At 36.5% G+C, this 16,022-nt stretch overlaps 1 protein-coding gene across 4 annotated transcripts; it reads right to left on the bottom strand.

Annotated features, from left to right (window-relative positions):
• Positions 1 to 108: 108 nt before the first annotated feature.
• On the bottom strand, positions 109 to 14,610 carry LOC133516928 (NADH-cytochrome b5 reductase 2). Of its 4 annotated transcripts, none has more exons than XM_061849987.1 (6): positions 14,351 to 14,610; positions 13,133 to 13,346; positions 11,302 to 11,420; positions 5,532 to 5,736; positions 4,085 to 4,279; positions 109 to 1,073 (listed from the first exon to the last, which is right to left on the bottom strand). In XM_061849987.1, exons 1-6 carry the CDS (start codon positions 14,375 to 14,377, stop codon positions 901 to 903), a joined length of 933 nt encoding a protein of 310 aa, XP_061705971.1. In that variant the 5' UTR covers positions 14,378 to 14,610; the 3' UTR covers positions 109 to 900. The 4 variants fall into 4 exon arrangements, with proteins under 4 accessions (XP_061705971.1, XP_061705968.1, XP_061705972.1 ...); XM_061849984.1 differs by lacking the exon at positions 14,351 to 14,610 and adding an exon at positions 14,176 to 14,273; XM_061849988.1 differs by lacking the exon at positions 14,351 to 14,610 and adding an exon at positions 14,106 to 14,158.
• Between the last annotated feature and the right edge of the window lie 1,412 nt (positions 14,611 to 16,022).

The following is a 16,022-nucleotide window of genomic DNA, read 5'->3' on the forward strand; positions in this document are numbered from 1 at the left end:
TTAAATTCGAAATAAATTAATGCATGGCCACGTATTGTCACTTGTAACAATACTTAACGCAAGTTACGTGTTCTGTGTTTGGTGTAGTGTTAAATTAAAGGCAATGAATAGTAAACTAGTATTTATATTTCCTAAAATCCAGTCCAGAATATTAACTACAAAAGCAATTAAAAAATACGCACTATATAAATATAACAACATTGTATAATTCTCTTTTATACTTAATGTTAATATACAACAACAATTATCCCAAAATACGAAAACTACGTCCGGATAAAAGATATTAACGGTATCCCTGTAACCCTCTATAAAAATGCAATATTTTTTTCATTTAAATGCTTTGTCTTTTATGAATGGCAAGACTTCAAAAAATATTGTTCGTCATAATATTGTGGTCACAGATAAAAGTAACCACCACAAACTTCCTTGTAAACATACACTCAGATGCTGACTACATACTAACTCATCATCACATATACAAATTAACAATATCTCTGACTGCAGCTTAATCTGTAATATAAACGAAAGAGCTAAGCTTTAATTCCACAGCATGTAATCTGATCGTGCCTAGTTCGGGCCAGGAAAGCCTGAGGCAAACGGCACAGTTCGACAAAAAAGGGTAGAAATTAAATTAGTTGAAACTAAAATATTTCGTCCCTGACAACACAAGATTTAAAAATAAATAAATTTTGTAGATTTACATGATGACAATCGGCCAGCGTACACAGTACGCGCTTATGCTGCAGAGCCGGATTATTAATATCAGTTATTTCCACGATCATGCGAATGCAACATAATGTACAATGTTTTGTGCTTACGCTCAGTGGTGCTATCGATATAATACTCTTTTTTGTCGGACCTTCCTACCTACACAAATGTGTAGGCTTACCAAAGTAGGAGTTAATAGGCAAACCGCAGGTCCTCCTTGAAGCCGAGCTCCTCGAGCGCCGGCGAGCAGGCGAAGTTGACCATGGGCGGCGGCCCGCACATCAGCACCAGCGTGTCGGCGCCGGCCGGGAACATGTGCGCGCCGATCATCGCGGCGTTGATGAAGCCCGTGCTGTACTTCCACCCTGCGACGTCATATTTACAGGGTGTCACACGCGGTGAAGATACTATAATAACATGTGACCGAAACTGGCAAAACGTCCCACTTTGTCGCTTGCCATAAGGGCGAGATTTGCTTGCATCTCTTTACGAATAACCTGTCAAGGCGTCCTTATTGCAAGCGACAGAGTGGGACGTTTTGCCGGTTTCGGTCACATTTTATCTTCAGAGGCAACAGGAGTGGTCATTTCTCCATACAAACGTACTCGACTGTTTCCTCCGTGGAGCAATGATTTTTTCAACACTGATTATTATTATTAATATCTGTGTCGGACTGTTTTCTATTCGTTAATATGTTTGTTTCTGAAGGTGCTAGTGCACTTCAAATATTCGCAAAAACGGCCTAATTTATAAGGCCGCAAAGAGAAGCATGGTATTCAAAAATGTCATCAATTAGCCTAAAAAGCAAAACAGTCCGACACAGATGATTTCATTACCATTTAGATCTTAAAAGAAGGAACAGTCGAGTACGAAATATAGTTTTTTGAGATTTTTACGTAGAATTTTTCGCACTAGATTTAGGAGCCGCTTCTATTACTAGACGGATATTTTCACCTAAAATATTTAAATCTCAGCTCCTGTATCCTCTTAAGATGCCTGGATATAAAATATTATACACGTACTTAGTATTTAAAGGTGTCACACACTGTTAAATTACGATAATATATCTGCTTGATAACTTATGATAGTGTAATATTACTGTATCCTTGTCGTTTGTATCATGTTCGTGGCATGTGTAACAACAATACCTCCCGCCGTGGCGAGAAGTGGTCTCGAGATTTTATATGTAAGTATAAGATATATTATGAAGAAAAAAACGCCTTACAGGTTCTTTAAATTTTGAAATGTCGGAAACTTGGGAGTAAGGGTTTTAATTAATCATGTACTCAACAGAAACATCTGCATACGATATCAAAATAAATAAAAAGTGGAAAAACTCAGTTTCGGGTGAGATTCGAACTCGCGACTCCGGGATACCAGTCCGTCACTTTACCAACTGCGCAACCGAGACTTACCCGTCGACAGCATTCAAAGAATCAAAGTATTCAAGGGGTTAAGTCTGGTTCATAGAAACACAAGCCCTACCTATACCCCTAATTCGAATTAGATTCCTTCAAATTTACTAAAATCATCTGTTTATGTGAACCAATACTATGAGAACCCCAAATTACAGCCAACATTAGGGCATCGTTTCTCTTTTGGCGGAACTCGCGGATATGTGGCAGTCGGTTAAATACATAGATCTAAACTGAAGATAAGCCCATTAGCCCATGCATACAATTCCGAACGAAAAGTCTCGTTAAGCGAAACACAGCGCCATCTATTTTATACTACGTAAACTACGTGGCCGATGGTCAGAGCAAAGATACTCGTAGAATCAAGTCGTATTGGCTAAAGACATATGCGAAAGTAGACTGCACTCTTGCCTCCTAAAAACATGTCTAGAAAAATAGCTCGCGGAGACCTTAAACCCTTTCTTTCTTTAAGGCGACGATGAAGTGACAATTGAATAAAGGATGACTCACGCTAGAACGGCCCGCGCCCGGGCCGAGGCGTCCGATACGTCATTTTCTATGTCGGCTGATCGTGACCGGTAATCACGTGGTACTTTCCATAGAAAACGAAGCGCCGAAGCTCCGGCCCGGCCTCGGCCTGGTCCAGTGAGAGTTAATTATCCTTAAAAGTTATCATTGTTGCCACAGCTAAACAATTAATTTAAATATCATTATTATAGATTTTGCCGTGCTAGTTTATTAATTCCACTTAAGAATATTAAGTAGGAATAAGTGGGAGTTATATTAAAATGTGTTAAATAAATAAATATTTTTTTGTTACATACAAAATACTTACTTGTCTCCCTACCTACTTTCAAGTCTCCCTCGAGCCATCTCTCCCGGCACGCCTCTCGGAGGCGAGAGCGCAGTCTACTTTAATGTGTCTGTGTTTTTGCCGCGTCGCGTCTCGCGCAACAAGGTTATCATGACGTCATAATGATCGCTTAAAATTTGTTTTAAGCAACAAATTACTGTAATCTGCAATGATTAATCGACGATATGAAATCTCATAAGTGTATTTGATTTTTCTGTAATAGATTTTACACAACTTGACACAATTACGATATTTTTTTAATTGCAACTCGCCACACGAATGAGCGCAGCGGTGTAACTAAATGCGATTTTGACACCCATGTATTGGCCCCATTCGTAGTGCTCGTAAGGCCAGACTTTACGAAGTAATATATATGTCTATGGTTAAATATCTTTATCGCTCATTTTAAACGTAACTTTTGATAAAAACAACAAAAATACTTTAAACTAATTAAAAGATAAACTTTAAGTCAAATGGCGGTAAATGAAAACTTTTTTCACGCATGTCACATATTCGTAGTTTTTTCAATTCAGAGGTTAACTAGAGTCGGGGGCCTAGTTCCGTATCGTTCTATACAAGCTAACATGCGAGATTAGTCAAAATTGTATGCAATTTACATTTCATGACAAACAAAAAGGCATCTCGACTGATATTCGAATATAGGTGAAATCGAAATGCTATTTTTTCAGAGATGTTCGAAATTTGAATGTCATTACCAAATCTATTCTGATGTAGTAATGAAGCAATTACAACATTTTCACAGATAAGAAATTTGTTGTAACAAAACAGTTTATCTTAATGTTGGCCATTATTTACGGATTTTTAAGGCTTCATAGAAGGTTTATGATATGTGTGTAGATAAAACAGTTTTATGTATACATCATGTGGATCATCTCGTGCAGCGGGCGCGAAATAAGACCGCCATCACGTTTGAAATGCGTCTGTTTATACAGGTGAATTATCTTAAATCTTGCTGTAACGTTGTATTCACTCCGCCGAAAGAGTCACAAAATGAGTGTAACATCATTCAAGGTCAATATTTGAGGAAAGTATACAAAATGGTGAGAAATCCATTGGTTTGATTAAATATTCTTAGTCGTATACTAACCTGGGTCAGCCCTATCGATGGTATACCACAGCTTGAACTGGTTAGGGTGGTTGTTGGCGTAGTTCTCGAGCTCGTTCCTCAACAGGATGTCCTGTTCAGTCTGGTTCGCGAACAGCAGCCTGAGTTCCGTGTGGTCGTTGGCGTCACTGCAGATGTGGCGAATCAGCTGCAGCATGGGAGTGATACCGGTTCCACCTATAAAAAATACACATAAAATTACATAGCTAAAGGGACCATGTCGGCGTGCACATTGGATGATAGTCTGTGCGGAAAGAGTCGTAGATTGTATGGTCTCTTACATTCCACGACTCTTCTCTTTCCGCACAGAGTCTATTTGCTTTACATTGACACTACAGGCCTGTACTGACATACCGACTGATGTATTTTTGATACATTGCGGCTTTTGATAAATCAGTGGAATTCGTTGAACTTACTTAGCCAGCCATGTATCTAAAAACGCATGCAAATTGTTATAAGGTGAGTAGTGAGTTACACTAATAAAGGGAAGCTCGTACTGCCCCTACAGTCCCATTGTCAAGGCCATTTCTCTAACGATGTTACACTAAAATTATTAAATATCGACACGGACAACGTGACAAAAATATGTACATACTACCGGTGTAGGGGGTATCGGCTAAAGTATGGGCAATAAGTTCGTGCATACATATTTTTGGCACGGTTTATCCGTGTCTATATTTGCGTTCTAAAACTTTGAATCATGTGTCGAAAGATGGCAGTAAATTTACTGTGGCGACAAAGTTTTCTTTGATAATCCACCTCTATTTCAAATTCTCTTTCCCAGAAGTAACTACTGGTATTTTTTTCCACCATTTACCACTGTTAACTACTACGAAAAGGTGGGATATTTTTTTCCCACTAGTTACATGTTGTTAGAGTTCAGTACTAATAAAAACAGTAAAAATAGTATAAATATAGAGTGCATTAATCAATAATTATTGTCTTAAAAGGGAAAAAAATCTCACTAGTTACCACCAACTTGGTTTGGTATTATATAAATTCATGTAGATTAGTTTAGCATAAATTATTGTGTAATCATTTTATAATGGTAAAAGGTGAGAAAAAAAATCCCAGTAATTACCACTGATAACAACTTGGTGGCAACTAGTGGGAATAACCCATACAAAACAATCAAATGTTATTCACATGGTGGGGAACACCTAGCATACAGGAGGCGCTGACGCAACAAAATAAGATAAGATTTCTGACTGTTTTCCATTTGCAACTATCCTGCTGAATTGCATAGTCATCTTAAGCCGGAGTCTGAAAGTGAGAGATAGTAAGTTGGAACGAATGCAGCCTAATACATTGTGTGGCTTGGTAACCCCCAATAGCGCCCTCAATGAATCAATTTCCTCTCTTGTCAGACTGTAGGTAATTTAAGTAACAATAGCTATAGGTCAACATATGCGCATAAAATTAAACATACCCGCAATCATATTCAACTTCTTAACAAACAACTTGGTAGGCGGGTCTTTCCTAAGTTTTTTGATGAGGAACTGGCCATTGCCAACGTACTGCAGACGCCCTGACGGTCCCCGCACGTCAATCGTGTCTCCGAGCTTCATGTTTTCTAAGTATTGGGACATCTTGCCACCATCGGGGAATTTTGGGTGCACATTTTTGAAGTACACCTGCAAATCAAATTGTTCAATTTATAGCATACACTTACCATTTTAATTATTCGCTATTTGGTTATGTGGCCTGTACATAGCGGTCCTATAATATTTATTTATTTAATGATGAGGTCGCAAGCGTGCGTCCCCGGTAATATGTGACGAGAAGGGACAGTTTTTAAAAATTCATAAAAAAACTATGATGATAAATTATACAAAATGATGTATAAGAACAGTTTCAGCAACTGTTGTAGATTGTTTAAGTTTCAAAATTAAGTTAAAATCAAGTCGATTTTCAGAGAAATTGTCACTTCTTTTGTAGTCATTTCTGGATATTGATTTCGTGTTACCTTGCATTACGAAATTTACGAATAAGATCGACAAAATCAGTGCCTTACGCGCGTTTACCTAAACGTCCATCAGAAAAAAAACATAACTAATTGACTGTTTTCAAAAAAATGATCTATTAAAATGAAAGATAACAAGACGTGCTAATAGAAACCAGTACTTGTTATTTCTTATAGTTATCAAAAGGTGTACAATTTCATCGACTAAATCTATCAATTGTTGAATGCCAAGACGTGCCATAATTTGACGTTTACAAACAAAAGAAGGTTGCCTTACATGCCTAGGTGTGTAAGCCATTTAGTTTCCTTAAACGTACTTTTACCCATACCCCGGGGTTAACGGAATTAAATAAAAACACGGTGTATACATAGAAAACACTCATGACTCAGGAACAAATATCTGTGTTCATCACACAAACAAATGCCCTTACCGGGATTCGAACCCAGGACCGTCGGCTTCTTAGGCAGGGTCACTACCCACTAGCGGCCAGACCGGACGTCGAGTATAAAAGCAACTGCAATCAATCTCCAGACGAGAACGGGAGAATAAGAAGTCGCAGGTGGTTCCTGGGTTAAACCCACTGGCTTGCTTAAGATAAGAAATGTAACGTATGCTGTGTATTGTAATCGGTCTTGTCCAGTAAATACTGTGAGTTGAATATCGTATTTCATTGAAAACCGTCGTCATTCACTATTGAAGGTTCTGATGTACTGTCTCTAGTATGATACGCCCACGATTCCCGACATTTTGGCCCCCTGTTGTGTCGCGACGATAACACCGTGTCGTTACCGTGGACGACCCTATTGAATCAATCCTGATTTTGCGGAAGTGCATAGTAAATACTACTAATATTATTAAATAAATGTAAAAGCTTGTACGTTTGGATAACAATGTGTTGATGTTTGTACCTCTTTAGCAAAGAAACGGCTGAACGGATTTCCATCAAATTTAGCACACTGATGGATTGTAAATAGAATACTTAGAAAAGGACACAGGATATTTGTTATCCTAGACTGCATTCCCTAAGAAGTATTATAGGGATTGCAATTTAGTACGGGAGTATCATTGGGGCCGGCTTGAGCCAACACGGACACAGATCATTATTACAGGCAGTTATCGAATTTTTGTGAGTTGATAATTTATTGATGATAATGGTGACACTGGCAAATTTCACGTCATCCATTATAATGACTATTAAACAAATGGTAAAAAGATAAATCCAGGTAAGCGTTTAACTATGCTTGGTAGATAAAATTTATCATTAAATCATAATTAACTGAATGACGCTAATCACACGCGCTTATCACGTGAGATACATTACTTTCAGATTGGTAGGTATTTATCTAGCTAGTATTTATGTATATTATTTACTTTAAATGATAACAAAAGAAATTTAAGAATTTACGAAGTAGGTCCATTTGAGTGGTGCAAGTTGTATTTTCGTGTCATGGATCATAATATAGGCTAAGCTGTAATACAGGAAAAAATAGCATATTTTGGCGGCAAAATATTTATATACTTGAAATTTTGTTTTTTATCTTTATCTTGGAACTAGAAATGAGGATCTGCCGAGTCCCGAGTGCCGAGAGTGAGTCTAAATTTAGGGGTCCAACCCCCTTTTTTGGGGGGGTATCATATGTGCAGGGGGTTAATTTTAAAATATTCACATTTTGAAACTAGGCGAGTGAAGTGTCATTTTCGTGTATTTTCTTGCGCTGAATCGAATGAGACCATACTTATAGGGTCAATATTTTGTGAAATATGTATGGATTATGTTGAAAAAAATGAGAAAATAAAAATTTTCAAGTCAAAAGTAGGTTTTAACCGGCAAAAACAATTGGAAGCTTTTATTTATTTAATCTTTATTGCACAATAGAAAATACAATCGTACAAAAGATGGACTTAATGCTATAAGGCGTTCTCTACCAGTCAACCTTTGGACAAATCAGATCATTTATTGTAGGCGGTGCAACATCATGTTGTAATTACAAGACAAAACAAACACGAATATTTATTACCAAGTCACGAGTGTTGGTGTTTTCTATGGTGTGTGAACTGACTGGGCTCCGACTCACCTAATAAAAATACCAAATTTGGGACCCTCCTCTTGCCGTCTTAAAAAAAGAGGCATAAAATATTCTTAGTAACACTCAGATTCCGTAGTAGGTTCACTAGGTTCAGGGCCCACTCAATATCCGCTTGGGACCTGTATAGTTTGGGCAATGCTGATCCATTACATCCCATTATATATATCCTTGTCTAAGTACCCACAATACAAAGCCTAATTAAGCTCACTGTAGGACTAAGTCAATTTGTGTAATACTCGTAATGTCCTATAACATATATATATTATATATATTATTATTTATACGAGTAGTATAAATAATAAACCAGCGCTGTTTACGGCAAAGGTAGTAAACCACTCCTCGAACTCCTCGAGAAAAATCCTGCGCTACAAGAGTGTGCGAAGGGCTTTCTTGCTCCATCTCGGACTTGGATAAAGGCATGGCTCCTGCACACAACGATGACGATTAACTTAGTGATTTCGGAGAAGATATATTTAATATTAATAACTAAACCTGCTCATAGTTGATATTACATAATTATTGTACCCAGTATTTGTTAATTGAATTCAGTTTATTTTCTGTCCCTCTAAATACGATCATGTTTCGGTTTCATATACGAGTTCATCGCAACATTTACATGATTTACAATCTATTTTCTGTCATTAACGATCCTTAATTCCCCGAATATCTGAAAGCTTTCTTCAACTTCTATCGTGTTTCTTCGTGTTCGTCAACTGCACTCTGCTGGGAACCTTGCCCTGTGTATACCATCTCACCGAACAGGGTATTTACATGTCCAAATCATTATTTATCCAGGTCCTCTTTTGGAGTAAGGAGCCTCATTATTAAAATTAGACAGTGTCCGAACAAATTTGCATTAAAAAAATCCTTAACTGTGTACTTTTCTGACAGAATGGTAAATTCTTTGAGTTTCTAATTTGTAACTGTCATCTGATTTCTTATATATGTGTATGTATGTATATGTATTTCTATAATTATATGTGTGTATTATGCATATGTATTATTAATATTTCATGTATATGTTTCGTTGTATATAATAAATATTATAAGACATTACAAATTAACTACTTAAGTCCAATAATGAGCTTAATAAGGCTTGCGCTGTAGGTACTTAGACAAGGATATATAAAATATATATTATAGATACTAAAATTCGTAGAAAACACCCATGACTCGGGAACAAATATTCGTGCTCATGCCACAAATAAATGAGTTGTGTAATTAAACGTTCTTTGTTTCGTAATTACAACAAATGATGTTGCACCGTCTACAAATGATGTTTTTTTTTTCAAAGGTTGACTGGTAGAGAATCCCTTATAGCAGTAAGTCCATCTTTTGTATGGATGTATTTTAATTTGTGCAATAAAGATTAAAAAAAATAAAAAAAAAGTTTTCCAATTGTTTATTTATTTATTTATTTAATCTTTATTGCACAAAAGAAGAACAATCTTATAGTACAAAAGGCGGACTTAATGCCACGAGGCATTCTCTACCAGTCAATCTTAAGGCTAAGCAGAGATTGTGAGCGGTGCTACAATTACAACAACAAAACAAATCAAACAAAAATACATATTGTAACATATACAATAATACACTATACTAATACTATATATACATATAATATACTATATACTATATATACATATAAAAAAGACGATACATATGAAGCTAATAAATAAATACATTAAGAATCTTTCACTCTGCTAGCAAAGAAAGCACGTAATGATTTTATGCTGATTAATACCTACTCTTGACTAGAAATATTATAATTTCATTTTTTTTCTACATAACCATACATATCTCGCAAAATATTGATCCTCTAAGTATGAGTATGGTTTTACTCGATTCGGCGCAAAAAAATACACAAAGATGACACCTCACATGCCTAATATGTAAAATGTTTATATTTTAAAATGAACCCCCTGCACATACCCCCCGAAAAGGGGGCCGGACCCCTAAATTTTGATAGGACTCGACAGATCCTCATTTCTAGTGCCAAGAAAAAGGTCATAAACAAATTTCGATGTACATATTTTGCCGCAAATGGCCATATTTAGTCTTATTTTACCTGTACTAATTAGGAGGGATCCGCCTATTCACTATCAAAATAGTATTTATACATGTTACATCTTTTGTCATTAGTTTCTAAGCATAAAAGATTAGCCACTTCCCTAATATTAGTATGAAATAAAACTAATATCACTAGTGTTTGTTGCATTATCTGAACAATGTCTAAAGATAACTCCAACTATTTCACTAAATGTTGACTGTTAACTAAGAATGATATATAAGATCGCGGTGTTGTCGACGCACTATTTTTCGCCCCAGTTCTAATAGGCCTATATTGGGCAAGGCACTTCCAGTCCATAGAATGTAAGTAACATGGAATAATCTGTCGCTTCAACACAACTTCCAAACAGACATATTTAGTAATTCAATACAGGGTACTTAATAGTATTTGTAGAAGTATAGTAGTTAAAGTTTTTTTATGCATGTTTGAATTAAAATAGTATAGTTAGTAAAGTAGTGTAAAAACTTCAAACTGGGTGATGTTTTTGCACACATTTACATATATCTCAGGACGAGCCTTATGGGCACTAAGAATGGTGCTGGTTCAGTGGTGTCACTCACGAATTCGAGCCAATCGTGCAGTCTAACGCAACTAGTTGCGACCTGTACTGGCAGTGGGGCGACACTCCTTTCGGCTTCTGTCGACTCCGTCTGGCTCAGCATTACTCCGAGCAATTATTAGGGTTGGCACAACTTGACGTCCCTATACGTGCACGACCACAGATAAGATAATGACTGGAATTTTGACAACCCTAAATGGCAGAAAGGGATCAAAGGGATAGTGATATGAGATATAATAATTCATCCCTGAATCACTGTCAAACTTCAGTTTTGTAGAAAGTGTCATTTCTGAACGGTAGTACTATTATTTGTTCTGTGATACTGGTCCCATTCTTATTGTCCTTAGATATATGACAATTGCATACCTGCTATTGGTGCATAAATATTATACATGCCCATACTATTATACTTAGGTTACTTTACTCTTTATGTACTGTTTGTTGGTGTGGCTTATAAAATAAAAAGATTTTAGTTTGGCATTGTTTCAAATTCAAAGCAAAATCTGCAAGTACTTTACCTTAATAACCAGATCCACATATCCTTTTTCTTCATCACTGGACACAGGGGTATACGCTCTGATGACCAGATCATCGGCCAGCTTCACTGACAAGTGGATGTGCTGTCCTATGGGCAGACCTGAAATGTAGAAAGAATAAATAATCAGCAGGATTTTTCAAATGAATAAATATTCATTCAAAAAAGAGAACATTATTTCATTAAATAGAATTACTTAAGTTGTAAATTGTACTTAATCAATATGTTAACATTAGAGATGCAACGAATAATGGCTTGGCCGAATACCAAATATCCGGCAGAGCCACCGGCCAAATAGCCGAATATTCGGCTAGAAGTTTTCCCTAAAATGAAGTAAATTGGAACGCGCGCGTGCGTGCGCTATGCAAGCTGCAATTTGTTTCTGGCTGTAGGCAATCTTTGATAGAAATCGCGCTTAATCTCCACCCAGTGCATATTGAATTGCGCCCATTGCGGTGCGTTTGTTTTCGTCGCGTGTGTATGTTTTTTTAATATGTATTATTTTTCTCATGTTTTTGTACTATCTATGAATATAAAGGTAGTCTGAAAGATTATACCAATCTTAATAATTGATTACTTGTAGTTTTTCACTTTTTTTACCCCTCGTTTACCGTTATCTAAATGCTAACGTACTATTCGGTATCCAGCCGAATACTATGCCACTATTCAGTATTTGGTCGAATAGTGAAATTGCAATCGCATAGGCCGGATACCGAATAGTGGCCGAATATTCGTAGCATTTCTAGTTAACATCCCCAACATTAGGATGAAACCATGTTTTTCCCCTGATAATTCAAGGAAATGAAATTCATCTAGGTATTTTGCTTATACCCTGAGTACCCTGACACAAAGGTCATTCTTTAAAAACCAGGAAAAACTGGACAGATGGCAGCCCTAGGTTCAAGTAGACCCCAATCCAGGCATCTGACAAAGTATCAGCTGGAAGGCGATGACTGACAATGTCTGCTCCTGGCTTGCGGCCTAAAGTAACTTTAGAAGAATATTTTTATCTTACCAAGTGCCAATATTCCATTCCTCAGATTCTAATTGCATTACCTACACAGTACTGTGTATGTTTGCTATAATTAAAGTAATTACAAAATAAAGGTAAGTGCTTGTTTTCCTGTTTACACTAAGAAAGTACCTAGTATCCTTTTATGAAGGCATTTATTTAAATCTTGTAGCTTGTTAGTAATTTCTAAGTATACAAGATTGTAGCTTGTTAGTAATTTCTTGTTTTATCTAAATATATGTATTTATTAATTCAGCCTATATACGTCCCACTGCTGGGCACAGGCCTCCTCTCATGCACGAGAAGGCTCAGGTTATGGTCCCCACACTAGCCCAATGCAGATTGGGGACTTCACATAGACCTTTGAATTTCTTCGGAGATGTATTCAGGTTTCCTCACAATGTTTTCTTTCACTGAAAAGCTAGGGGTAAATATCTCATGATATTTCATACCTAAGTTCCGAAAAACTCATTGGTACAAGCCAGGATTTGAACCCGCGACCTCGGGATTGAAAGTCAGACGTCATATCCACTTGGTCCCCACCACTTTTTTTAGTCTCACAATGTAGGAAATTTTTATATCTCAGATACCAAAATGGCAGCAAGTTTTGCCAATATACTAGCCAACCATTCTGCTTTTGGAACATTGGTGGGACAAATTAAACAACAAAACAACATAGGCAAGTTAGATCCAGCTTTCAAGCAAAATGTTTGACTGTTTAAAAACAATAAAAACGTTCTTAAGGTGTATGTTATGTATTGATTCAAATATGTTAGATAAAAAAATAAATTAAACAAGTTACCTAATACATGATCTTTGCTTGGCAATCCAAACCGGAACCGCCTTGTGTCATGGCTGATCTCCTCTCGCTCTATAAGTGGCAGTGAATATTTCACATTGGGATCCACAAGGGTCACCGGGTTCTTGTTTTTGGACTTTTTCTTGCCCCATAGACAATTAGCTATCACAGTCGCTAGGACTACTGTAGAACCAACAGCAATAACTATAGGCAAAACCTGAAATAAAACTGTTAAGTTTAATAGTGAATAAATACTTCATACCCAACTCTAGTTTTAGAACTTTACAATAAAAGGTGCAAACTAATTAAAGATAACCTTAAACTTTTTATGGTCTAACAAAATAATTAACTTAGTAATTCTGGTAAGGTAAGGATGACTAAGATAAATATTGAGACTAAACATTACAGGGTTTTAGCAACAAATATCTATTATATCTATCTAGGTACATATCTATCTCAACAATACAAAATATCTATTATATATATTGGACAAACATTTTTATTGGATTTCTTAAAAACTCTCTTGTAATGGAGTGACCTCTGTTCAAAGTTCTGTCTGCTTGTTACCCTCCTTGACCCGAACTAAGTAAAAAAAATAGGTTAGTTTATAAGTTTTATAACATACTGGCACACTATCTAAAAAATCTGCTGTTTCAACTTCCAGGTTACTCATGATTGCACAGAACCAGATTATGACTGCCTAAACTGGTTTATAACACAATAATCGAGTAATACTCCGCCACGTAACAAGCACGCAGAATGAACTTAATTTATCAACTGTTTCAAATTCAAATGACATTACTATACGAACACAAAGACCTTGAACTTGGTTATCTAAAGAACTTCATTGCTTATTATTCTGACATAACCAATGATGTTTGAATTTCTTGAAAACAGCATGAATGTAGGTATGTTCCTAAGACAAAGCTTGAAGATTTAGACATGAAAATTAACCTCTCTCTGCATAGCTACTAACCATGTTGGTGTCACTGCTGTTCACGCTCTAGGATAAACATATACTAAATATCCTAAGTAGAAACATTTACCTGTTGGACTTTCCAGTAAAGATAAAAATGATAAGTATTATCGACAATCATCGCACTTAATCAATGTTGATCAATGTAAGTAATAATATTACGATTTATATAACCTAAGAAAATGCCGTTAAGATTGATAGCAAATAACATAATAAAAATATCTGTGATAGGTATAGGAACTCACAAGTTTGCTGTTGAAATTAAAACTCATCTTGGCCGATTGTTAAACACTAACAATAGCCTTAAAAATTACTCTCGTTCACGAATCACTTTATCACTGGTGTAGTACCGACTTGGTGTCGACTGCAACACACGAGAAAGACAGATTAAAAATACGAATATTTCAGACTTCAGTTCACTGTCCCAAAACTCGATCACCTATTTTAACGATGACGTTCTAACAAACAAAAATAGGTATTTCAAAGGACAGGTGTAATTTTATAATTTAGGTTCCTATTTATGGCATCCTTGCCATTGATAATCCCTACCCATCCGTACGATTATGCATTGCATTCCTAACGTTTACTTATTATATATTTAATATCGTCTTCAGTCTATTTCATATAATTTCTATTTAAGTATAACCACTTTGCTTCCGATCGTAGTCAAATTGACCAAATTTTTGGATGGCGGCATTTTTCACACTGCGAAATGGATAGTACATAGACATACAAGGATAGTATCATACACGTAGTGATTATAATAATATGCTCTTTGGTATCATATCATAGGATCCTAGATAATTATGTGCTATACGCGTGCGCCCGTGAGGGACAGAACATACGCAATGCGAACGCGAACGTAGTGAATGTAGTGATTATATGCTCTTTGGCAATGCGATGCGACAAAATTAAAAACACGTTTTAAGATTTTGTGACAACATACCAAAAACAACCTACGTAATCGATCGGTTTGATTGTTGCCCACCATTGCCCACCTAATGGGCCAATTACATCCACATTCGTTATCGCCCGATGTCAGGTTGCTGCGAAAACCGAAACTCGCAAATTGATTTCTTGCTTCTCTCTTGTACTTCAATGAAGGCGTAATTAGAGTCTGAGAGAAAAATTCCCGCAATTTGCCAACTTTGATTTTCGCGGTTATAGCCCAGGCCCGAGCAAGAGAGCCTTAGTATTTTTCCTTTTCACCAAATATCAGCATTATCCAAAGAGCATATAATCAGTACGTTTTATATCTTTTACAATATTTGACATGTAAAAAATACTTTTCTCTAATTGCCAAAAATGTCCAATGTTTAATATTTTTGCATATTTTTTTTTACATTTAAAATATTGTTAACGATGTGCTGATATTTCGTGAAACTGAAAACGATTATCAGGCCTGAAGTGCCAATTACATCCACACTTTATCAGTCCTGATATCAGACCCGATTTCGGGCCCGATAAAGAATATTTTTCAGTATCACCAAATATCAGCACATCTTTTACAGCATTCGGAATGTAAAAAAAATATCAAAAATTTAACATTTTTTGGCAAATATTCCGTGATTCGGAAAACGATTATCAGGCCCGAAATCGGGACTGACGTCGGGCGGGTCGTGTGGACGTAATTGGCGATTGAACCATAAAATAAAATTAAAAATATAATTACAGTATGGAATTTAAAAAAAAATAGACTAACAAGGACGCGTTCACAACGAGATCGCCCACGTAGAACACTTCACTATCGCTCACGTAAGCTGCTGCGTAAGACAAAGGCCAGGCCACACCGGTTGCGTGTGCGTAGACGTGCACGTGCACGTACGCGTACCGTTGCGTTGTAAACTAAGAATTCTCATAAGATTTGACACACCGCTTGCGTGACGTGTGCGTGACGTGCGCGTGCGCGTGACCTGC

This window comes from Cydia pomonella, chromosome 4 (assembly GCF_033807575.1).
Source record: "Cydia pomonella isolate Wapato2018A chromosome 4, ilCydPomo1, whole genome shotgun sequence".
In the NCBI taxonomy this organism is placed as follows: Eukaryota; Metazoa; Arthropoda; class Insecta; order Lepidoptera; family Tortricidae; genus Cydia; species Cydia pomonella.

Excerpts from the sequence above, each read along its gene's own strand:
- LOC133516928 (XM_061849984.1), bottom strand. The coding sequence starts at position 14,226 with ATGATTGTCGATAATACTTATCATTTTTATCTTTACTGGAAAGTCCAA. Across the intron at positions 4,280-5,531 it reads GAAGTTGAATATGATTGCGG|GTGGAACCGGTATCACTCCC; the intron begins GTATGTTTAATT and ends TATTTTTTATAG. Across the intron at positions 1,074-4,084 it reads CATCGATAGGGCTGACCCAG|GGTGGAAGTACAGCACGGGC; the intron begins GTTAGTATACGA and ends ATGACGTCGCAG.